The 26,909-nt window shown below is 36.3% G+C and overlaps 1 protein-coding gene across 1 annotated transcript; it reads right to left on the minus strand.

Moving 5' to 3' along the window:
- Positions 1-337: 337 nt before the first annotated feature.
- LOC125280229 (gastrula zinc finger protein XlCGF57.1-like) lies at positions 338-26,054 on the minus strand. Its single transcript, XM_048210620.1, has 3 exons — positions 25,141-26,054; positions 8,598-8,805; positions 338-3,779 (listed from the first exon to the last, which is right to left on the minus strand). The coding sequence occupies exons 2-3, from the start codon at positions 8,629-8,631 to the stop codon at positions 1,879-1,881; spliced, it is 1,935 nt and encodes a 644-aa protein (XP_048066577.1). The 5' UTR covers positions 8,632-8,805; positions 25,141-26,054; the 3' UTR covers positions 338-1,878.
- Between the last annotated feature and the right edge of the window lie 855 nt (positions 26,055-26,909).

A 26,909-nucleotide genomic window follows, 5' to 3' on the forward strand; every position in this document is an offset into this window, starting at 1 on the left:
CAATGTTAAATCTATAGCTCTCCTAATACCACGTTCCAAATCTATTTTTGTGTTTCTATCATCATTTAGACATACTAGCCCATTACTGTCTATTATTTCTTTAACAACATCCCCATTATGATCATCATTACTGCTTTCCCATAAGTGCTATGTGCATTAAAATCTCCACAACAAATTATTTTATGATTTCCTGACCCTATAACCTTTGCCAAATTTTGACTTAATCTATTACAATTTAAAACATGGAAAGCCCCAAAGGTAAATGACTTTCAGAACTAAAATTATTAAATTATTCCTGATGCAAGCAGAATCAGCAGAAAATGAAAACAGACAAAAATAAAATTATTAGTTTAATCAATCATTACTTGAAGCAAATACAAAAATTAAGTAAAAATGAAACTGAATAGGACAGATTTATATAAGAGAGTCAAAGCATCTCAAAAGAAGAAGAGAAGCAAAGTCCCCAGCTTCAAAAATACATTGCATTTGAATGGAAGAGTAGAAGTGGAAGGGAAACTAGATGTTCTAAAGAAAGATAATGCGGGGGGGCTGGGGGGGGGGGAATCAGATCCAATATCAGATTCATCTTCTCCTTTGTGTGAAACTGAAAGTGAAGCTAAAAAGTCAAGATCACTGATGAGTCATTTTAATCCCATCAAATCTGCTCGACAACTGCTGTGTCACAATTATCTATTTTAATGTCATGAAGATGATTTGTGTTATGAATCACTAGTTAAGTCATGAAACTCTATATGGCGTAGGCTTGACATGTAATCTGTAAGCTGATGCAAAAATGATGCATATGCAGATATTTTTTAACAGATAGTCTTTACAAACTGAACATCAAACAAAGATTTGCTGGACTGAAGGAAAAGCAAATTCATGAACAATAATTATTTTAGATTTAATTTTAACACGTTTGCTCTGGACACTGTACAGATGCCTGTGCTGTTTACGCTGACTTGAGAAGTTTTTCCTATTGCATACTTGTATTTAAAGGTTATATTCTTAAGTGTGAAGAAGGTCACATTATGTGAGTTTAAGAAGGCATTTATTGGTGTAGTTTTAACATTATTACTGTTACAACCTCTTAGTTTGGTCTAGGGTCAAAAGAACAACACTGGGGTCATGATCAAATTTAGAGTGATGGAGTTGGCAGGTGACGACGTGAAAAAAAAGTAATGCAAAGCAATTATTATGCATAAGCCAAACTAAATGTACAATGATGATATGATGATGAAAATAAGCAAATATTTACAATTCAAAACAAAATCAGATTATTAAACCCAAGAGAAAAGAGACACAATTAGTGATGCCAAAGAAAAAAACAACAAACTGAGCATAACTTCTAATTAATCCTCTAACCTAACAAAGAAATAAAAGAAAATAAATCAGATCTTCAGCGTCAAGCGTCCTAACTTATGCTAACAAACACAAAACATGTAGGATAGTGTTCCCATTCTTACCTGAGGTATATGTACACATTTAACCCTGTTCACCATACTAATGGGCAGAGAACAACGGCATCTAAAAGAAAGAAAACTAAAGGGGAAAAGTAGCAAAATAATATCCAAAACGAGATGGCAAACTAAAAGTGATATGGTTAAGACTGTCACAGAACACTATTAAAGATACTAAACAACAAAACAAAGAGAGGTTAATTTTGGCATATTTTTTGGCACACCCATAGAAATTTAACAATTACGAATACATATAAGATCACAATCTCCATGATTCTCTTGAAAAGTAGTTTGTGGACATCTTCAAGATCACAGTATAAACTCATCAGGTCACCCACTCCTACAATCAACCAACAAAATGTCCCATCACTCATCATGGCTGTTAGGAAACTAAGTGGTTTTGCCACTAAGTGGTTTCTCATGTAGATCTTGTATGGATCTTCATGTGAAGCTTCAATTGACTTTTACAAGAGAAACTCTTCCCACACTGATCACACGTGTGCGGCTTCTCTCTGCTGTGGATCATCTCATGTGTTTTCAGATGTTCTGACCGACTGAATCTCTTGTCACAGTGTGAACACTTGTAAGGTTTTTCTCCAGTGTGGATCATCTCATGTATTTTCAGAGATGATGACTGACTGAATCTCTTGTCACAGTGTGAACACTTGTAAGGTTTTTCTCCAGTGTGAATCATCTCATGTATTTTCAGAGATGATGAAACACTAAAACTCTTGTCACAGTGTGAACACTTGAAAGGTTTTTCTCCAGTGTGGATCCTCTCATGTGCTTTTAGATTTGCTGAACAACTGAATTTCTTGTCACAGTGTGAACACTTGTAAGGTTTTTCTCCAGTGTGAATCTTCTTATGCTGCCTTAAAGCACTTGCTTGAGTAAAAGTCTTCCCACACTCAAAGCACATATAAGCTTTTACACCAGTGTGTATATTCTGATGTTCCTGTAAACTTTGCAGCAGTGAAAAACTCTTTCCACACACAGAACATGAATGTGGCTTCTCCTTCGTATGAACTGTCAGGTGTTTCTTCAGGGCTGATGACACAATAAATGTTTTGCCGCAGTGATCACATGTGAACGGCTTCTCTCCGGTGTGGATCCTCATGTGAACATCAAGATTTTGTCTGTGAGTGAATCTCTTTTCACACTGAACACACATGTATGGCTTCTCTCCGGTGTGAACTCTCATGTGACGCTCAAGACTTGGTTTATCTTTGAAGCTCTTCCCACACTGATCACATGTGAACGGTTTCTCTCCAGTGTGGATCCTCATGTGAAGCTTAAGATTTTGTTTGTTTGAGAATCTCTTTTCACACTGTTCACACATGAAAGGCTTTTCTCCAGTGTGGATTCTCATGTGACTCTTAAGCCATCCTAAATCCTTGAAACTCTTCCCACATTTATCGCATGCAAATGGCCTTTCTCCAGTGTGGATCCTCATGTGTATCTTGAGTTTTGTTTTTTCTGTGAAACTAAACCCACATTGATCACATGCGTACGGTTTCTCTCCGGTGTGGATTTTCATGTGTCTTTTATGTTTTGAAGAATCCACAAAACTCTTCCCACATTGATCACATGTGAACGGCCTCTCTCCAGTATGGACCCTCAGGTGACGATCAAGACTTTCTTTGTTTGAGAAACTTTTTTCACACTGATCACACATGAACGGCTTCTCTCCGGTGTGGATCCTCATGTGATTTTTAAGGTGTGTTGAACACGTGAAACTCTTCCCACATTGATCACATCCATGCGGCTTCTCTCCAGTGTGGATCCTCATGTGAACCTTAAGGTGTATTTTTTGCGTGAATCTCTTCCCACACTGATCACATGTGAACAGCTTCTCTCCAGTATGAAGTCTCAAATGAGCCTTAAGACTCTGTTTGTATGGGAAACTCTTCCCGCACTGATCACATGTGAACGGCTTCTCTCCAGTGTGGATCGTCATGTGTTCCTTAAGATATACTTTTGATGCGAAGCTTGTCCCACATTGATCACATGTGAATGGCTTCTCTCCAGTGTGGATCTTCATGTGTTGCCTAAGATTTGGTTTTTGCCTGAAACTCTTCCCACACTGATCACATGCATACGGCTTATCTCCGGTGTGGATCCTCATGTGAACCTTAAGACTTTGTTTGGTTGTCACACTCTTTCCACACTGAGAGCAGGTGAAAGATTTCCTTGCTTTTCTTTTCTTTAAAAATGTCTTTTTAGTCTTTGAGCGACTCAAAGGTTTTTCTCCAGGTTTGTCATGATGTTCCTCCTCCACTTCACTCAGTTCTTCACTCTCCTCACTCTCTTCCATCGGGTCTGAAATCAATAAAAAAATAATAATTTCATTTTTAGTAAAAGTGACCCTTGATATAATGGGAGAAAATAAACAACTGATAGTAGAGAACTAATAGTAGTAAGTAGACAACTTATTAGTAGGGATGCACCGATCTGATACTCAGATCGGGTATCGGCTCCGATACTGCCATTTTTGCCAGATCGGGTATCAGCCGAATGGGACCGATCCAAATCCGATATTGTGCGTGTACTATTCTGTGTTATTGTTAAGCCCTACAAAAGGCACAAAACATTAAAAAGCACCATAAAGTTTTTGTGCACTATATTCTAAGTGTTCTGAAGCCATTCCATACTTTAATTTGAGGTACAGATAAATATTTAAGTCATTAAATTAAAGTTCACATAAATGCCTCCCTCCGCTGCGGCTTTCTCATTCAGTCATTCTCCATTCAGCGTTCAAACTGCGTGTCGCGTTCGGTTACGACAGTCAACACAATGAAACTCCCTCCAATACAATACACATCAATATATCTTCAATTTGTGCTTTGAACTTTAAAATGTGGAGCTCTGCTGCTGCGCACTGACACTCCATGATGCTTCAAGCACTTCATTCTGCACACAGGATGCGCATAAGCGCTTTGTGCTGCTCTGTATGGGAGCCGTTCATATTATAATACTTTTACGCGGTGAAAGATTGTTAATAGCATTTTTTGTTCTGTCCTATCTATCATATATTGCTACCTCATAATAAAAAAAAAAACACTGCTATAAATTTATCTTTTAAATTTATATTTTATAATTAAGTTTAAATTTAATAATTTTAATTTGATAGTATATATTTATACAAACCCGATTCCAAAAAAGTTGGGACACTGTACAAATTGTGAATAAAACAGAATGCAATGATGTGGAAGTTTCAAATTTCAATATTTTATTTAGAATACAACATAGATGACATATCAAATGTTTAAACTGAGAAAATGTATCATTTTAAGGGAAAATAAGTTGATTTTAAATTTCATGGCATCAACACATCTCAAAAAAGTTGGGACAAGGCCATGTTTACCACTGTGTGGCATCCCCTCTTCTTTTTATAACAGTCTGCAATCGTCTGGGGACTGAGGAGACAAGTTGCTCAAGTTTAGGAATAGGAATGTTGTCCCATTCTTGTCTAATACAGGCTTCTAGTTGCTCAACTGTCTTAGGTCTTCTTTGTCGCATCTTCCTCTTTATGATGCGCCAAATGTTTTCTATGGGTGAAAGATCTGGACTGCAGGCTGGCCATTTCAGTACCCGGATCCTCCTTCTACGCAGCCATGATGTTGTAATTGATGCAGTATGTGGTCTGGCATTGTCATGTTGGAAAATGCAAGGTCTTCCCTGAAAGAGACGACATCTGGATGGGAGCGTATGTTGTTCTAGAACTTGGATATACCTTTCAGCATTGATGGTGCCTTTCCAGATGTGTAAGCTGCCCATGCCACACGCACTCATGCAACCCCATACCATCAGAGATGCAAGCTTCTGAACTGAGCGCTGATAACAACTTGGGTTGTCCTTGTCCTGTTTAGTCCGGATGACATGGCGTCCCAGTTTTCCAAAAAGAACTTCAAATTTTGATTCGTCTGACCACAGAACAGTTTTCCACTTTGCCACAGCCCATTTTAAATTAGCCTTGGCCCAGAGAAAACACCTGCTCTTCTGGATCATGTTTAGATATGGCTTCTTTTTTGACCTACAGAGTTTTAGCCGGCAACGGCGAATGGCACGGTGGATTGTGTTCACCGACAATGTTTTCTGGAAGTATTCCTGAGCCCATGTTGTGATTCCATTACAGTAAGGGCCCGAAGATCACGGGCATCCAGTATGGTTTTCCGGCCTTGACCCTTACGCACAGAGATTGTTCCAGATTCTCTGAATCATTGGATGATATTATGCACTGTAGATGATGATAATTTCAAACTCTTTGCAATTTTTCTCTGAGAAACTCCTTTCTGATATTGCTCCACTATATTTCGCCACAGCATTGGGGGAATTGGTGATCCTCTGCCCATCTTGACTTCTGAGAGACACTGCCACTCTGAGAGGCTCTTTTTATACCCAATCATGTTGCCAATTGACCTAATAAGTTGCAAATTGGTCCTCCAGCTTATATATACATTTAACTTTTCCGGCCTCTTATTGCTACCTGTCCCAACTTTTTTGGAATGTGTAGCTCTCATGAAATCCAAAATGAGCCAATATTTGTCATGACATTTCAAAATGTCTCACTTTCAACATTTGATATGTTATCTATATTCAATTGTGAGCAAAATATAAGTTTATGAGATTTGTAAATTATTGCATTCCTTTTTTATTCACAATTTGTATAGTGTCCCAACTTTTTTGGAATCGGGTTTGTATATAAATTATATGTGTATAGGGATTGCTAATCTGTACAGACCAGACACCACTGTTCAAAACGTAGGTGATACCTTCTGTGAGTTCTTGTTTTAAATGTTGATAATATTATATGAGCAAGAATGCAAATCCAACACGATTGCAAATGTGACAAATGATGTCCTTCACAGTATTTTTAGTAATTGCTCTATTTAGCAAAACAAAATAATAGTTCCAATGAATGCCAAGGCAAAACTACAACACGCAGTGCTGTTTCGTGAACAAAAACTTAGAACGAATGGCTTAGAACGAATCGTCCATGAAAGTAAATGATTCATTCATAAATACAGCCACTTGTTCGTTACTGAATAAATGACACAATGACTCACGCATTAAGACAGTGACTTACCGCCACCTACTGGCGGTTTTAGTATTTAAAAGAATCACTTTTCACGTTATCATCATTGCATATTTCTCTAATAAACCTTTTTATTTAAAACATTATAAAGGTATTTATAAGATTAATTGTTTAATTTATACAGTGAGCATATTGCTATCCTGATGACTCGCAGCTCTACCTTTCATTCCAACCAGATGATCCCACAGTAGATGCACAAATCTCAAGCTGTCTGGCGGACATCTCGGCATGGATGAAAGAACATCATCTGCAGCTCAACCTGGCAAAGACTGAGCTGCTCATCTTCCCTGCCAACTCTAAAGCACGATTTCACCATCATTCTAGATACAGCCTCAATTACCCCATCAAATTCTGCAAGAAATCTTGGAGTAATCTTTGATGACTACCTGACCACATTGCAAAAGACAGCTTGGTCACGCAGATTTGCACTATACAACATCAGGAAAATCAGGCCCTTTCTAACAGAACATGCAACACAACTTCTGGTCCAGGCCCTGGTCATCTCTAGGCTTGATTACTGCAGTGCTCTTCTGGCTGGACTGCCATCATGCACAATCAAGCCTCTACAAATGATTCAGAACTCTGCAGCACGTCTCGTCATTAATGAGCCATGTCATGCCTCTCTTCATCTCTCTGCACTGGCTATTACTTGCTGCTTGCATCAAGTTCAAGGTGTTGACGCTTGCTTACAGATCTACCACAGGCTCAGCACCCTCCTACTTTCACTCACTCTTGCGAGTCTACACTCCTACAATCCCTACCAGAAGCCTGCGATCACTAAAGGAGCGAAGGCTTGTGGTACCATCGAAGAGAGACACAAAATTGCTGTTCAATGCTGGTGGAACGATCTCCCCGCCTTCATCCAGAATACAGAATCCCTGGCAGTCTTCAAAAGACAGCTAAAAACCCATCTCTTTCGTGAGCACTTAACCTCATCTTAATAAAAAAAATCCTTTAATTTCCTTTAATCCCTCCCAATTGACCCTTTGCCGGGAGTTTAATTGACAATCAATCTAACCAATCAGAACGCCGAATCCGCCATTTGGTCCGACAAAGCAGTCAGTAGTTAGAAGATTAACCTTGGTGGAGTTAAACTTGAAAAATGGTGTGTATATACGTCTTTCCGCGTTTGAAACAACATTCCTTCTGATGTTCATTCATGTTTATTTGATGCTATAAATGAACTAGTAGGAAGAGATGATCGGTTTACGAGCCTCTTGAAATGAGGCGCTACAGCGATCTGTTACGACACATTAAAGAGCCACAAAACGGTTTTTATTGTTTGAATTTATTAAAAAACTACACAGTTTGAAAGCTGGGACTTTGTTTAATATCATAAGTCACCTGCTTTGTCTTGTCCGTCGACATATTGTCAGTGTCCTCTTTGCGAAGGGTCAATTCTAGCTTTTGATACTCTAAGCAATGTCTGAAACTTGTATTGTGAGCACTTCTTGAGTGTCTGCCAAATTAATAAAGGTAAATGTATATAGCCTACCTGACTGAAAGGCTCATTTTGTGGCCCAATAATGTCACTTCAGGTGTGAATCAAAGCATTATTCAGGATTATTCACGCCTCCAGGCATACTTTTCATAGAATATTTTTCACATCATTTTAAAGCAAAAAGTATACAGTAGTATACTAGTATACAACCTCCAATACCCAGAAGTCTTGTTTATATACAACTTAAAAAAAGCACAAATGTCAGGGCACTTAAAAACCTCTCCAGTGCCCCAAAAAAGTTTTTGGAAAGTTCATCTACTTGATATAGTTGTTTACAGTTTATTGCTAAAAAATAAATAAATAAATAAATCACAATGTTGTGAACTATATTGAGAAATGTCCAAACTTTTGGTAACATCATTGCAAAAAATTGTGAAGCAGATATAAAGAATGTAAAATGAAACAGCTGAATTAATATTTAGTTTGAACTGATGTTGACAGTCGAAATAAAAGTTTCTCAAACCTCCCTTTACTGAACATTTGTTAAAATCTAACATGAATGTTGTTCAGCATCATGAATGAATGAAGAATAAACACCAACCTCTTTGTTCTTCAGTATCTTCAGTGTGTTTCATTCTGCAGGTTCTGGATCACTCATGCTCTCACTGTCCTCTTTAATAAACTCAATCTTTGCAGATTTCAGCTCTTCCTGATGCTCTGATGCTCGTCTGATGGGAATATTCCAGCATTTATTGGAGAACTGCTGTGGAAGGAGCTGAGCTGATATGATGTGATCGTTGTGGGAAGAGCTGACAAAACAAAAATGTATAATTTATCAGTTTTTTAATAATATATTTAAAATATATTTAAAAACAGTAATTAATGTATACATATATTAGGGGTGGGAGAACAAAAAACGATCCATGTATCGCTCCATGCATCGCGATTCTGGATCGATTCTGAGCCTCATTTTATTCAGATGCGCGATGACGCTGAGTGTGCTTTAAACACCTGAGCTGTGTCCCAATTCAGGGGCCGCGCACTTCGAAGTGCATGAAAAGGGTGGGGTTTTGGAGTGGAGGGTTGCCAGGTCTGCGCAACAAAACCATCCCAAAAGTAGTGTAATCACAGCACAAGTGTAAAAGTATCCCAATCCCAGACATGGCCGGCCCACCACCCGCCATGCACGCAGTCATCATCTGTTTTTTTCCCCCACTAATCTGTTTCACACTCCAGTACTGTAGGTGGCAGCAATGCACCTTTAAGTTGGATGCCAGCTGCACTGGCCGTGGCCGCCAAGTATGCAGCAAAGACGTTAGATCAGTGGCGCGGCCGCTTATCTGACGCGATATGTGAATGCCCCTTAGAACGGCGACTTTTTCTTTGCTTTCGCTCCAGTGGCATCTGTCGTTGCTATGCAACCATAAACGGCGCTCTCAATCGCTTCTATTATGAGCGCGCTTGCCTAAATTACAGTAAAAGCTCTCGACTTTAAGTCAAAGTCGAAATTTAAACCACCGAAACGCGTCCGATGCAGCCATTAAACGTTACTGATGCTCAAACGGCATCTTGGACAAATGTGGTTCAGCTGTGTTACTCAAAAAAAGTAATCCACTACAAATTACAAATTACTAAATTAAAATTGTAATTTGATTACATTACTGATTACTGCATGTAAAAAGTAATCAGATTACTAATTACTTTACATTCAAGTTACTTTGAAACCTACAAAAATACGCAACAAACTGAAACTCAATGAGAGATTTTTATTTTTTGGCAAAATAAAGTTGATATATAGCTCCAGTTTTTTTGTTTATTTCTGACCCCTCCATGCCATAAGTGTTGCTGGTTTTGTTCCTAAATTACTGGTTTTTTATTCCATATATCTTGTTGGATGTGAGAAGTCGCACCAGGCTATTTCAATTAATAGTATTATATTAGTAGTATTATATTAGTAATAGTATTATATAATTATATTACACTCTGTAACAATGAGAGAGACACTGCTGTTTACATTTAGTATGGTAAATAAGATATTTATAGTATAGGTATAAAAATATTTTAGTAGGCCTAATGAAATTTGAAGTAAATGAGAAATAATGCAAAGGAAAGTAAATTTTCTGAAATGTTGCGCTTTCTTGCGCTTGAAGGATAATATGGCCCTCCTATGAGGTGTCAATCACAGAAACGCCCCCCCGACAATTTGAGTTTGAGACCCCTGCTATATGAGTATTCAAGTTAATCTAATATGCTTTTAACACAACATCTAGTCAACATCAGTGCTTCAATTAAAGTCTTGTGACACTCATGCCAGGCGTTATTGTTGTTGTTGTCGAGTTTCCGCACGCCGATTGCTTTAGGTAGTGTAGACCACGAAGTGTCTTGAGATCGATGTGCTGTCACTACTCGATCCGTACCGGAAACACGATTTGTTCTGCGCATGCGCGAATTTACTGCCACTTCCTGTCACCGCTAACGTTTTTACGACAACGACGTCACTGTCACGATTTGTACTGTGTGTGTGCGCATATGATAGATAGAGACGTGCTGGAGAGTGACATATGATAGCAATATGGATTCTTTTGCGTTTTATGTACATATTAAAGAATTTCTCTTAAAAGGAGAAATTCCTGACAATTTCACAGAGCGTCGGAAGGTGAAACGGGCGTCTACGAATTTTACTATCAAAGGTAAGTATGGCCTAATTTCATAGACACGGCTTGGATTAAGCCAGGATAAGGCCAAAACTCAATTATGGCATTTAAGTAGCTTTTATAAACGTGCCTTAAATAAATAAATAAATAAATAAAATAAAAAAATAAATTGCTGGTGTGCATTTTAAGACAAAACAATTGCAGTCATATATTTTAGGATAAGTTAGCACAAGTTACTTTCAGTTAAAACAGCTCAAATATGCATTTGAGTCTGGGACTAGCTTAAGCCTTATCTGTGAAGCCAGGGGTATGAGTACCAAGAGATTTTATAATGAAAAATAGAACTGCCTGTTTGGAACAACCTGGGTCATGTGCTTAATTCACAAATTTTGTATAAAATACTAAGCTTTGTTAAAGGGATAGTTCACCCAAAAATGAAACTCCTGTCATCATTTACTCCCCCTCATGTTGTTTCAAACCTGTATGTGTTTTTTTCTTCTGTTGAACACAAAACAATATATTTTGATGAATAGTTGGTAATCAATGAAGAATAGTTGGTAATCAAACAGTTGACAGTAGTCATCGAATTCCATAGTAGAAAAAAAAAAATAAAAATACGATGGAAGTCAGTGGTTACCGTCAACTATTTGATTACCAACATTCTTCAAAATATCTTCTTTTGTGTTCAAATGAAGAAAGACATATATCTTTTTCTGACATTTTCTTTTTTCTTCTTAAAACAGACAACAGACTCTTCTACATCGGCCCCAGTAGGCAATACATGCGGCTAGTTGTCCTGTCAGAGGAAGAGAAGAGGTCTGTTCTTACAGAATGCCACAATAACCCTGGGACTGGCAATCACAGTGGTGTCAGAGGCACTCAAAACAGGGTTATTGCTGGCTACTATTGGTCTACAATTATCCAGGATGTGAAAGACTGGGTACTGTACAGTAGAGATGTTACTTTTTCTTTTACTTTTGCCAGTTTTTGTTATACATCTATACTTTAGAATGTCTCTTTTTTTACCACCTCTGATTGTTAGATACGTCCTTGATTTAGAAGTTATATTTATTGTCATCACCAACTTGTCAACTGGCTGTTTTTATAGACATTTTGTTCAAAAAATGTTTTGTTGCTTTTTTAGGTCAGATCTTGTCACCGCTGCCAGTTAAATGACCCAATAAAGACTGTTGTGCCAGTCTTGCATTCCATTAAGGTACTGCTTACAATGTTTTAGCATACTGATGAGACTAACCAGCTAGTCTCAAGCTTGTGTACAGTTTTACTAGCATTTGGCTGATGTAAATTTTGTGCCATGCAGGTAAACGAAGCTTGGGAGGTGCTTGGTTTGGATTTGATTGGACCACTGCCAGAAACAGCACGCAACAACAAGTATGTCCTTACCATCTCAAAAAATTAGCATATCATGAAAAGGTTCTCTAAACGAGCTATTAACCTAATCATCTGAATCAACTAAATAACTCTAAACACCTGCAAAAGATTCCTGAGGCTTTTAAAAACTCCCAGCCTGGTTCATTACTCAAAACCACAATCATGGGTAAGACTGCCGACCTGACTGCTGTCCATACTCCACTCGTGCAAATTTAACTGATGATCTCCCTGCAGCTAAACAACAGCATTTTCAGCATGCTGAAAATCAAACATGCTGTCTCCAGTGCTTACCATCCCCAGACCAATGGACAGGTAACTCTTTGGATATCTGTCCGGTAAGATCTCTTGTTGTCTTATGGTTATTTATCAACTTTATAAATGCATTGATATGTACAGGATGAAAGAACCAATCAGAATATTAAGCGTACTCTCAGGAAGTATGTGAATGACAACCACAATGATTGGGACCTCCACCTTCCTGCTGTGGTACATGGAATAAACACTGCAAAGCAGGTTGTCTTAACACGCTTACTTATTATATCTGTAATATGTATGGTTAGTTGTCAATGGTATAACTGAATTAATGTATTTATGTAATGTCGAGGGTGGAGGTTTTCGTGATAATACAAATTTAATAGTTAATGGGAATCTTCCTATGTGATTAATACTCCACTAGATACAGTCCCTACTTCCTCCTCTTCCATCGTCACCCACGTCTGCCTGAGGTCATGAATGCCTGTCCCATGGGAGATGATTTTGAAGTTGCTGACCCAGAAGATGACATTGACACCAGAGTCAATAAGATGAAACTTCTCAATGAAACGGTTTGTATTTGATATAAAGGTAAATTAAGTTGTGTATAACTATTGGAATTAGACCTAGATCTATGCATGTTCTTTGCTGCGATTCTGCTTTAAATGTAACTCTAAACTCTTATGTCACTGTTACACTGATATATATATATTTTAGAGATGTGGAAAATGTAATGTTTCTGGGACTGTGTGTGTGCATGCTGAGAGTGTCATTATCACTTTAGCATTCTTTGCTTCAGTAGATAGCATCACCAGGAAAAGAATTGATGATGGAGGCCCAGTGATTGTAATTAATAAAATTTGTTCCTTATTCTGCCTTAGCCTGACTGAGACTCCATTGATATGTTGGTTTAAAAAAAAAAATCCCATCAAGAGAAGAGATGAGAATTCTGTATTTGTTTTCAATAAGTTTTCATTTTTTGGTACTGTTCTTTTTTTTTTTTTTTTTTTTTTTTTTGTAGGTTCTTGGCAACATAGAGAGAGCACAGAAGCAGCAGCAGAAATCATTCCAAAATCGCAAACGCAAATTTGTGAGGGTATGTTCCGTTCAGGCCGGAGATGACGTTCTGATCTCAGGGGACCCCAAGAAACGACGAACAGACACATTTAAAAGTCGGCACCAAGGACCATATAATATGGCCAGCATTTCTTCCAAAGGGGTGGCTACTATTGTTAAAGGGTCAAGTTGCCAGAGGGTCAATGTGTCAAGATTGAGGACATACTACCGATTAAAAAGTAAGAGTGTTTGACAAACTCTGATTGAAACAATTTACAAAAAAGTGTTACATTTTAGAAATATAGGATATTTGTATGTAATTATCATTAGATGGACCAACTGAGAGGAAGTTTCTCCAGGACCACGGTTACACCACTGCAACATTTAAAAGGCAGATAGAGCATCCATATGCTTGTTCCGGTGCAAAGTGGGAGAAGGACTTGGGCCCTATTCAAGATGAACTGGTAAGCATTCTGTCTATTTAGTGACACTTTGCATATTTAAATGATAACCATTACTTGTTCATGTCAAACTTTCTTTATTTTTAGTTGAAGTATGTGTTGGACAAAAATAGGCCATCACAAGAACTCATCGTGAAGGAAGGCAAAATTTGCCTCACACGAGAAGACTTCTGGAGCCTGGGTTTAAACCAGTGCATGGAATCTAATGTGCGTATGTTTAGTGTCTTATTTACTGCATGAACATCTTGGATGACATGGGGGTGAGTAAATTATAAGGAAAAGTTTATTTAAAAGTGGACTAATTCTATAAACCAAACCTGATTGATGCACGAGAAAACAAACCTCTTACAGATGCTGTGTTCTAAAGATAAACGAAAGTCTTATGGGTGTGGAACGGCATGAGAGAGTATTAATGACAGATTTTTGGGTGAACTAACCATTTAAGTATGTATGTATACAGTCGGGATCGAAAGTTTGGGATCCCCTTTCAGAATCTGTGAAAATGTGAAAATTTTTAACAAAACAAGAGAGATCATACAAAAATGCATGTTATTTTTTTGTTTAGTACTGTCCTGAGTAAGATATTTTACATAAAAGATGTTTACATATAGTCCACAAGACAAAAATAGCTGAATTTATTAAAATAACCCCGTTCAAAAGTTTGGGAAGGGAGGGAGGGAGGGAGGGAGGGAGGGAAGGGAGGGAGGGAGGGAGGGAGGGAGGGGAGGGAGGAAGGGAAGGGAGGGAGGGGAGGGAGGGAGGGAAGGGGGGAAGGGAGGGAGGGGAGGGGAGGGAGGGAGGGAGGGAGGGAGGGAAGGGAGGGAGGGAGGGAGGGAGGGGAGGGGAGGGAAGGGAGGGAGGGAAGGGAGGGAGGGAGGGAGGGAGGGAAGGAGAGGGAAGGGAGGGAGGGAGGGAAGGAGAGGGAAGGAAGGAGACGGGGAGGGAGGGAGGGTGGAAGAGAGAGAGAGAGAGAGAGACGAACAAGAGTGAAGTGAGGCGAGAGAAGGGAGTGGGTTTACTTTTGTGAGGGAGGGAGAGATCAAGGGAGTGAGTGAATGAATAACTTGGGGGGGGTGAATGAATGAAAGATGGAAGGAATGAGTTCATTTATGAATAAATTGAATGAACAAGTCAATTTTATCCTGTTTTTTTTTAAAATGCAGACATTTGTTAAAGTATGCTGAAATAAGTAGAACATATCTTTAGAAAATGAATATTAAATATAAACAAACACACGTATATATACGTGTATCTGTATTTCACAAATTGGATCAAGCAAATGTAAACTATTTTGTTTAATTGTATTTCATTTTTTTCTATTTTATTTAATCAATTTAATTCATGCCATGCATTAGCATTAATATATTTTACCAAAAAAAAGTGTATTCATTTCAAAAGAATCACTAGTAAAGAACTATTTCCGGTACGGATCGGGTAGTGTGGGTAGTGTCAAATAACTGCCGTAAATTGTTTCGACATACTTCAAAAAGGAAGTAGACGCATTTTGCACATGCGCAGAACAACTCGTGTTTCCGGTACGGATCGAGTAGTGACACTTCATTCCACTGGGAAACGGAGAGGGTGCACTTGAAGTCGCTCTCGAATTACGTCATCCCTCCTCGCGCCGCGGTGAATCGCACTTCAAAGGCTGCTTTCCCCCCACTTTTCTCAAGAACAGAATACAGTGCATAAAATGTGTCGATATAAATATTATTTAAATGTCACTTTGTCAATGAAACAGCCCAATTTCCGTACAGCTTATTTTTGTGATGTAAGTTAAAAATGAAATGCATAAGTTGTATACATTATATTTGTAAAGTAATTTATTTGTAAATGAGCCAGAGTAATTTCTATTACTATAATTTCTGTTCGATAATTTAATTTTTTTACGCAGGTTCACGTCTGTAAATAAAATAATTGTTCTGTTCATTGTTTATTTCTTTTATGCAACTTATAATTTTACATGAAACATTATACATATACAACATATACAATCATTTTTTCATCATGTAAATTAAATATTTTTACATTAAAATACATTGTTCTATACATTACATAAAGTACCTTTACAACTGTTTACAACAGAACTTAGGTTGAACATCATAAACAACAACTGAGATGGAGTAGTTGAATAAAATCCTAAAGTACTGTACTTTAAATTCAGATTAAATACAGAGTAAATGTATAAATATGAATGTATATATTTTCACAGTTAACATAAATTTAACATAATATAACATAAAAAAACAAACAAGGTTAACTAGTTGCTAACGATATAAAACTAACATTACATACACTCTAAGAAGAAAAGGTTCAAAAATTAACCTTTTGAGGTTCCTGGCGATTGCAACTGTGGGGGAACCTTAAAGGTTCATTTTTGAACCTTTTTAAAAAGGTTCTAATTGGAACCTTCACTTAAAGGTGCATTAAAGCCTCATTAAGGTTCCATTTTGAACCTTTTCCTTTTAGATAGCAATAACATATATTAATAATAATTATTAAAATATAATATAAATTATACATTAACTATATGTCTTATATATAACTTATATAACTATATCTTAATCCCATTTCAAAACATTGAATACAGAACACAATGATTGTCTATAAAATGTTTAATACATAAATATAATGAGCACAGGCACCAATGGACAGAGAAAAAAGGAATATTGTTTTTTATCATTCAAATAAATAAATAAACAATCAAATAAATAAATTATTTCATTCATTAATCTATAAATTTCCATCAACCTTTAACAGAATGTAGCTGAATATCTATCATTTTTATATTATCTTTAATCATTTAAAATTTAATTTATTTATAATTTTTAAGATAATGTTTAAACAGGACATTAAACAGGACATTTTTATTTTTCAAAGAATGTTAGAGTGTTTCTCGGCTTTGAAGCATATTCAAGGTTGAAGATGAAGTACATTGTCATTAGAATAACATGGTCATATGACCTGGTCATATCGTCTACTTCACAGACCTTCTCCCCTTGCATCATTATTTCTAAAACAGACTGCATCCAAGGCACATCCATTTACAGTATATACAGCACAGGGTTGGGTGTACGTGGTTCCTAAACAAGAAGAGAATAATGTTATATTCAATATAATATGTATGTATTCAATATAAATGTATTAAATGATACATAATTTCCATTATTATTTGCTTTTAAGTCATAATTTGAAACACAATTTTACTCACAACTGAGGGGACATTAAGGGCTGGATATCATGATAATATTTCCTTTGTGGAGTGATGTTTCATATAGTCTGTCCTCTCACTCTTTGTCCGTGTCATTTAGTCCTCTAAAAGGATTTGGTGATCTCCAAGCATTTGGTTTTCATTTTATCCAAGTGGATCCCAATGCGTTAATCATCTTCTCCTGAATAAATCTACCCACAAAAACATGTTTGCTATTCTTAAAAAACTTAAGTTGATTCTGTCTGGGACACTTACCCCAACTGCCCTTGACCTCTTTTGATACACATCTTGGTAAGACAGATTGTCCATCTAAAAAAACAAAAGAAATATATTATTAAGCAAGTGCGTAATTTTAGAGAATGCTGGAGAGTAAAAACAGTTCTCTATATTTCCAGGTCTCCAACAAGCGAACAATTCGACAAGGTGTGTTCAGCCATTGTTACAAAATACCAGTGCCCGGTTGCATAAAGCACCTTAAGTGTAATTTTCCCGTAAGATCGCCCTTATGTTTCCCTTAAACTTAACGGTTATTTTCTGCAACACCCTTAAGTGTTACTTACGGGTTTCTTTAGGCGAAACATCATAAACCCTAAGAATTTCCCTTAAGTAATCCTTTTAAAAACGATGTGTTGCATAAAGCCCCTTAACTGTCATTTCCCTAAGTATAACATAAGGTTTGGAAAACTTCACCTTAAGTGTTACAAGGAGCGAGCAGCTTCAAAGAGCTTTAAATGATACCAGATGAGGAATAAGGGTCTTATCTAGCTAAACGATCGGTCATTTTCTAATTTGTTTTTAAAATGTATATGCTTTTATATAAACAAATGATCTCCTTCAAGTGGTTCTGCCACTTCCGTATTCTTCAAACAGCATACCCTGTACGTCCTTCGCCTTCCCTATTCAACTTATGGAACCAATACAGCGCCAGTTCCGTTTTTTCCGTAAGTAGAATAGGGAAGGCGTAGGACATACAGCGTAAGCTTTTTGAAGAATACGGAAGTGCGGTTTTGGCTGAACCACTTGAAGGAGAAATTTTATTTGAACGTGGACTAATTTAAGATATTTTTGTTGAAATCCGATGGCTCAGTGAGGCCTTCATAGCCAGCAATGACATTTCCTCTCTCAAGATCCATTAATGTACTAAAAACATATGAAGAGTTTGGTTCCAAAACGCAATAATTCCGTTTTGATTAATTTGAGTAAAAAGGTGTTTTCTTTACCAAGAAAGTGGCAAGATGAAAACCACTATTTTCTGTTTCAAACTTTCACATAGCATCTTTTGGTTATAAAAACATTAAAAGTTCAAATCTACATTTTGATTTTAAAAAGTTTATTATAAAAACATGTTATTTTTTTTCCCCAAAATGCAATAAATCCATGATACTTTTTTTTCAAAATGCAATTAATCCATCAATATAAAAGTTATTTTTCAAATTGAAAATACACAACAAAGTAAGTTGATTCACACATATATGACAGAGTCTAAACTTTGCCAATATTTATCTTATGTACAGACATTTTACTAAAAATACATTCAGCCGTCGCTCCCAAAATGATTTCAACGGGTCATCTTGTTAATGTTATAAATTATTTGTCATTACCGATTAAAGAGTATCTTGCGCCACCGCACTGTTAAATAAACACATTTGCCAAGTACATTGTTATTAAAATCGGCTTTTTAAAAAGCCTTCAATGTTTACAGTGGGTGGAATGGTGCGCTGTGATTGGTTGAGAGCGGATATATCGCGTTTTGGAGAAAAAGGAGACTGGCGTTTGTCGCATTTTGGAAAGAAAGGGAGGGAACATGACAGAATAACACGACGGATATCGCATTTTGCGCAAAATTAATAAATGACTTTTCAATACTGACCATATACAATACTGATTTTGGCGGAAACTCGATTTTTTTGAAAATGGCGTTTATCGCGTTTTGGAACCAAACTCTTCATATTTAAATCAGTTCATGTGAGTACAGTGGTTCAATATTAATATTATAAAGCCACGAGAATATTTTTGGTGTGCCAGAAAAACAAAATAAGGACTTAAATAGTGATGATGAGTGTGTCGAATCAGCGGTTCAGAGCGCCAAAGTCACATGATTTCAGCAGTTTGGTGGTTTGACGCGCAATCCGAATCATGATTTGACACGGGTATAATGCTATATTCTGACTTATTTACACTGTTAAAGAGTTGGATTCTCATGCTAAACGTGGCCAAAGTTTCAAAACACGAGTTGGACGAATGACGGAGTACTGTATTTCTGTGCCAAAAATACTACACAGGCTTGTAGTAAGTGTTTTGAATTCGGCCATCACTAAATAAGTTGTTATTTAGTTTTTTTTGGCACACCAAAAATATTCTTGTTGCTTTATAATATTAATATTGAATCATTGTACTCACATGAACTGATTTAAATATGTTTTTAGTACATTAATGGATCTTGAGAGAGGAAATGTCATTGCTGGCTATGAAGGCCTCACTGAGCCATCGGATTTCAACAAAAATATCTTAATTTGCATTTCGAAGATTAATGAAGGATTAATTACAGGTGTAGAACAGCATGAGGGTGAGTAATAAATGACATTATTTTCATTTTTGGGTTGAACTAACCCTTTAAGGTGCTTTATGCAACCGGGCACAGTTCTTAAGAGACAAGACTGGAAGAGTGTATGTAATTTATTTATTTTTATGTAATTTTATGTAATTTAGTGTATGCAATTATTTCATTTGACATACTTACATCTACAATACTTGCCATATTTTTAGTGTCACAAGTCCTTGGACCCTTGGTAAAATAACCCATTTCCTTACTGGTTTTTGGTAACCAGGGCTAAACTAACCTTGTTGTATTGTTTGCTTGCTTTACCTGAAATTAAAGAAAGGCAATTTTACCCTCCATCTTTCTTTAAAATTATGCACTTACCTGTACTTCACCGTGGGAATTAACATATATATGTGCACATCTGATCAAACAGATTATTTTTTAACTCCATTTGCTTTGTGATAAAAAAAAAAGTAATAAATACATTTTATAAAGAAAAAAAATCTCCACTCTCCTCAAGTTTTTTTGTATTGCTAGTGGGGTAGCTGATAAATTTCTGGTCACCCTGTTTGAGCAATACGTTGTGTTGAGATTAATCCATGTGAAATACCAAATCAAGTCCTTTCTCCTCTCCACCTACAGCTGGTGTGTGGTGAGCGCACTGGCGCCGTTGTACTGTGGCTGCCGTCGCATCATCCAAGTGGATGCTGCACACTGGTGGTGGATGAGGAGAGACCCCTGATATGATTGTAAAGCGCTTTGGGTGTACAGTAGTACATAGGAAAGCGCTATATAAATGCCTCCATTCATTCATTCATTCATTCATTCATTCAAGTCCTACAGAAACAAAAAACTGCAGAGAGGTGCATGTTATAATGGTACTAACAGCTCAGTAATTTGTAATGATAGCAATATAGTTTAGCTAAAAGTATGTGGAAACCTAACCATCACACCTATACAAGTTGATGGGCATCCCATTCCAAAACGGGAATGCAATAAAAAGTTTAAAGCAATGTAAGTTGTTTTGGATAACAGTGTCAACTAAATACATACATGTCAGAAAATGCTAGTCACTGAATTCTTCAGTACAACCTATTAAGTAATTAAAAAATGTTAATAATAATTAATAGAGGTGTCCACAAACTTTTTTAAAACTTTAAGAGTAGATGTAATAAACTTCTAATCTTATGAATTTAACTTGATCCTTCAATTTAGGGAATATTTTATTTTATTTTATTATTTTCAGTTAGGTTCATTCAAGTGTCCGCATCAATTTCATTGTCTGTTAAAACAACAGGATTCAATAGGAGAATGTCATATCTGCTTAATTGTGAAAATGGGGAAGTTAAAATGAGTGTGCATTTTTGTGAGATAAACCTTGATATGTAGGGATGATCATCTGGAAACTGTTGCCATCAACCAGTCAGCCACATGGATTTTCCAGTGAATCAGCTCTGAGCTCATTCGTGCCTCTATATGCAGAGAAATATTGCAATTTAGAAAACAATGCATTATAAAATATGAATAAAAATAAACTTTTCATTTTTACTAAATTCTCTCTCTCTCTCTCTCGGGCGCGCGAGCAAACACACGCGCACACACAGTAAGGATAAAAAACGGGAAAATATCTTGAAATAGTACATGTGGAAAAGGTGTAGTAAGTGGTACACCCGGAATTATTTCTCCAGGCCGTTAAATTGACAATATTGTGGCCGCATTAACACGACGTGTCTGCTTAGGCCCGTCGTCATTTATTCATTATCACACACCTTAAAGTTATTATGACATTAAATAGGTGTTTCATAGCTTTTTCAAAAAGTTAATAGTTTATTTGAGACGTTATGTTGTCTTACCTCAGATTTTTGTGTCGTTCCGCTCAGTCCCACTCGGTCCCGCTGCTGCCGCTTCAAAATTTGTAACGGTTTTTTCCACGTGACCACTGACATCATTGCGCGAGAGCTAGACTTGTGGAGATTCAGTGCATTGCGTTGCGTACCAAAGCCCAGATATAGAAAACATTTAAAGCATTTTGAAGGATTTGCTTATTCATGCTTAAAAACGAAACAATATTAATAATCTCGTTTACTTTTAGTGAAAATAATGTACTTTTGAATTGCTAGTTATTTGTCAGTATTCTTATTTTGTAAAAACGTTTAGGCACAAGCAATCTCAGCACATAAATGATTAACAACAGCTGTAGTAGTAGTAGTAGTAATGATAATAATAATAAACTAAATAAAGAAAAAAATAATCTTCCTGATGAAACCTTACACAATACAATTATGAAATGTTTTCTAAAACATGAGCTAATAACAAAGTAGATAAAGTTGGAACAGAAGGAGAGATGAAACACGTAAAATAAATTGCCTGTGCATCACACTTTACTCATGATTTTTGCTCTAAAACTGCAGTGTCCTTTTCAATTGGGGAATATTTATACGGTTGTCTAAGCGGAAGATATTGAACACAGTCTGTTAGGTTTTTGCTCCTAATTCGTGCCTCATCCCAGACCTCTTAATTGGCAATTGAATGAGCAATCACTCAGCGCTGAGGGAGAATATAGTCTAATTTTATTGATAAGAAAAGAGAGAATATATAGAAAGAGTACAAGGGGTGTAGTATAGTTTCAGCCAATGAGAAAGAGAATACATCATATAGCTTATGGTATAGGAATGTGATACGTATGGAAAAACAAGTCTAAATATGGTCATCTACTGGTCAGGTACCCATGAGGTCCCTTAAAATCCCAAGGACCTTCTCCTATTCTGGTAATACAGAAAGCAGAGACCATTCCCTGTCTCACATTCACTCCTCGTAGAGCCTTATATGGAAATGGTTCTGGTACATAGAAAACCATATGTTAACATAGGATAGCTTCAACAGTGGACAAAGGAGCCTCGGTCCACATACTTTCAATGCTGAGACCAACATAAAATCTATCACAGTCTATTTTTAGGGCTAAGAATTTCACGTCACCTCTCCATTTAACATTGAACAGCTTCTTGTCCATTTATGAATGTAAAACTGAATTTTTATTCTTGGTCTTCTTAGTTTATGCTTTAAAAATGGACAAAAAACATGGTGTCTTTCAATGTTATGATGCAATTTATAGAAATGTGCGGGGAGGTCGGGGGGTACAGATGAAACACTGTATCGACTGTACACTCCAATCATATTAGAAAAGGTTCATAAACGAACCTTAACTACACACAGGTTCTAATATGAACCCTGTTACCACAACAAATGTTCTAAAAAGAACTTCCAAATAACCAGTTTACCTGTAAGTTCAACTTTGAACCTTTTTGATAGTTAGAAGTTCATATTTGCACTGTAAAGTTCTTTATTGAACTCCAAAGGTTCGACCTCTTCTAAGAGTGTAGTTTAACCATACATATTTTGGTCCAGTGTCCCATCGTTGCCGGCAGTGAAACTGCGGTCAAGCCAGCCGTGGTTTGAAAATAGACATTCAAGCCATTGAAGCCAGCCGCCAAAAAGCGTGCGTGCGTGTGCCTATTACTATGATTACGGTGATTTCAGGAACAGCAGAGAGAGAACGCGCTTTCAGAGCGCTCGAGTTCCCCCAGATCTTTCTTTCTTATCTGATATTTTTCTTTCTTTCTTTCTGATATTCTCTTTCTTACTTTCTTCCTGTATTTCTGGTATTTCTTTCTTTCTTTCTGATATTTCTCTTTCTTTTCTGATATTTCTTTCTATCTGATAGTTTTCATTCTTTCTGATATTCTCTTTTCTTTCTTTCTTTCTTTCTTTCTTTCTAATATTCTTTCTTTATTTCTGATATTTCTTTCTGATATTCTCTTTTTTCTTTCTGGTATCTTTCTTTCTTCCTGATATTTCTTTCTTTCTATCTGATATTTTTCATTCTCTTGCTTTTCTTTCTTTCTGATATTTCTCTTTCTGTTCTGATATTTCTTTCTATCTGATAGTTTTCATTCTTTCTGATATTCTCTTTTTTCTTTCTTTTTTTCTTCCTTTATTTCTGATATTTCTTTCTATCTGATATTTTTCATTCTCTTTCTTTCTGGTATTTCTCTTTCTTTTCTGATATCTATCATCTATCTGTCTATTTTTTTCTTTCTTTTTCAGTATGCATACCTCACATGAGCATTTTTGAGATACATCACATTATTTGACCTCACTTCAAATAAGTAGAAAAAACGAATGGTCAGTTTCCATAGGGGACATCTCATACTGTATGCATACCTCATATCAAACCATTTTACTGCAGCATTTTTGAGATATATCACATTATTTGACTTCAGAGGCCTAAGAAGACCACATTTCTAATAAGTAGAAAAAACGAATGGCCAGTTCTTATAGAAGACGTCCCATATACACACCACATGAAACCATTTTACTACAGCGTTTTGGAGATATGTCACATTTTACTACTTCAGATGCCTATAAAGTCCTCATTTCTAATAAGTAGGTAAAAATAATGGCCAGTTCTCATAAGGGATGTCCCGCACTATATGCACAACACACATGAAAAAAGAGAAATAGAAAGAGAAACATTAGAAAGAAAAATATCAGAAAGAAAGAAAGGAACAGAAATATCAGAAAGAAAGAAAGGAGACATGTTAGAAATAAAGAAAGAAAGAGAAATATCAATGTTAAAAAACTACTCCCGAGGTGTGCCTCTTAATTGACAATTGAATGAACAATCTCAGCGCTGACGGAGAGTATAAAGTCTCGTTTTTATTTAGCTGGGTCTGTGATTATATAGAAAGTGAGATATGGATTTAACCAATGAGAGAGAGAGTACATCATAGCTCATGGTGTAGGAATGTGATACATATAGAAAAACAAATCTGAATATGGTCATCTCACAGTCAGGTACCCATGCATTCCTGGGGATCCAAGAAGACCCCCTTCCAAAGGACCATTCCCTGTCTCCTTATTAGCTCCAGGAGCCTCATACCATACATTGAAGTTGTTCCGGTACACAAAGAGAAACAGATGTTATAGTATAGACTACAGCTGAGCTTCAACAGAGGACAAAAGACCCTCTGTCTTCCTTCATTCAATGCAGAGACCAGTACTTTAAACATAGAATCCTTCAGTCAGATAGAAAGAAAGAAAGATAGAAAGAAAGAAAGATAGAAAGAAAGATCAGATAGAAACGATAGACAGATAGAAAGAAAAAGAGAAATTTCAGAAAGATAGAAAGAAATATTAAACGGAAAGAAACATCTGGGGAACTCGAGATCACCGTATTCATAGTAATAGGCGCACACGCTCGATCCCCATCAATTCATCTCACAGATTTCAAACTTCAGACTTTTGACTTGACATTCAGTAAAAGTTAATTATCTCCCCAAACATCAAAACATCACACAAACGAACACACAAAAGACAAAATCGCTCAGGTCTGAATGAATTCAACATATGTTCCTCACATGCTGCTGCTGCTGCACTAAATGTTTATTTCAGTAGCCAGAAAAGACGCACAAAAGCGCTGTGCTCGATGAAAACAACACAGAAATGAGCCTGTAAACTATCGCTTAAATAAACTGTATAAAGTGTGTTTGATGGTTATGTAAAAATATGAGAAATACCTTGAACTGCTCTCCTCACCTCTGAAGACTGAACTGATTTAACTGAACGAGAGCGGGTGGCTGCAGCTCGGAAAATGGGCGTGTCGAAGGTTTTTTTTTTTTTTTTTTTTTTTTTTTTTTTGGCGTTTGTCAATGGGAAATCTGGAAAAATGACAGTGGAGCTGCAGAGATAACAGCTGTCACTTAATATTTCAACACTTTTAATCATCATAACACTTTTAATCATTTGAATTAAAACACTTAATATCAAAGAAACAGACAGTTTTGCCAAAATGCATACTTTTTTTTTTAATGAGTCAATCCGTTCACAAAACCTTCTCAACTTGTACTTTAGCTTTCATACATGTTTAGGGGGCGTGTGTAACTGTAACAACTGTCTAATGAGAATATATATTCCATCATTATAGAATAATAAGAATAATAAGTCTGTATCCGTAATAATAAGTCAGTTTCCGTCTGAAGGCACCATTCATCCCGGAGCAACCTTTTCTCCTAGACTAAGAACAGATGTGTGATGAAACAAGAACAACTCTTCTCCACTCTAACAATTGAAACCTTACAGACCAGCGAGAGAGAAAACTGAGAAACCAGGAAAGAAAAAATAAGACTGATAAGATTTATCTTTCATTTAATGCATTTTATCTCACTTTATTTGCCAATGTCTTTGCGGCTGACCTTCAATTACCTAATTCAACCATACCAATAAGCAGAAATAACTTTATATTAGATTTAGAAATAAGAGTTTTGAACTTCCTTCTCCTGTATACTATTCTTCTTCAATCCAGAATGGCCATACAGCTGAAAGGTTTGAGCTGTGCCCTCTACTGTACAGGCGTAAATAGTTTCCTTTAGCCTGAGGCTTATTTATTTCACTTTTGGTGTGAAAGAGTCTTAACATTTGGCAAAAATAGATTTTTTTTTTTTTGTTATAAAAAAAAAAACACAGCAAGCAAGCCCAGCCCAGGTGAGAAACAGTAACGCAAAAGTAATGTAATGCATTATTTTCATAAAAAGTAACACAATTAGTTGCTTTTTAAGGGAGTAATGCAATATTGTATTGCATTACTTTTAAATGTAGCTTTCCCCAACACTGGTGACAATATGTATTGTGTCAAGTTCACCCAAAATGAAAATAACTGTGTGAGGGAAAAAAAGATATACAAATAAAAAAAAAAATTGGAGTGATATATTGTTTTTAAGTTAGTGTAGAAAAAAAAGTCACACTCAGGGTCTTTGGGGTCTCCAGTGACCCCAGGCAACAAAATGTAATTTTCTAACACAATAATAGCTTTTAAAAAACAAAAGTAATTGTACCCTGTTTATTAATGTTTTAACTTCATATTTGTGCAGTTTTTGGAGGGTTTATCATATCTTTTAAATTTATATAAATAAATATTTTGTTGAGTAAGTTTTTGAACAAAAACAGCTTTTTATGTAAAATTCACTTTATAAAAGTCCAACATTTCTAACTTTCATTCATGGGGATAACATAGATAATTCGACATGATTTAGTGTAAGATTTTTGCCCATCTTTAGTGTAAGATTTTTGCCCATCATCATCACTTTTACCAGTAAATGTTGCAGAGCTCCACTATTTGCTATTTGACACAAGTTTTTTTTTTTTTTTTCAGTTGGATTCATATCTAAATATTATGAAATCACAATTATAACAATAAAAGCTACTTTTTGTCAAAGTTTAGCATTTTTTTTTTTTGTACTGAAAAAAAATTAAATGTTGATTTTGAGGATGAATTTTGTCCATTTTCTAA

This window comes from Megalobrama amblycephala, linkage group LG1 (genome assembly GCF_018812025.1).
Source record: "Megalobrama amblycephala isolate DHTTF-2021 linkage group LG1, ASM1881202v1, whole genome shotgun sequence".
Lineage (NCBI taxonomy): Eukaryota > Metazoa > Chordata > Actinopteri > Cypriniformes > Xenocyprididae > Megalobrama > Megalobrama amblycephala.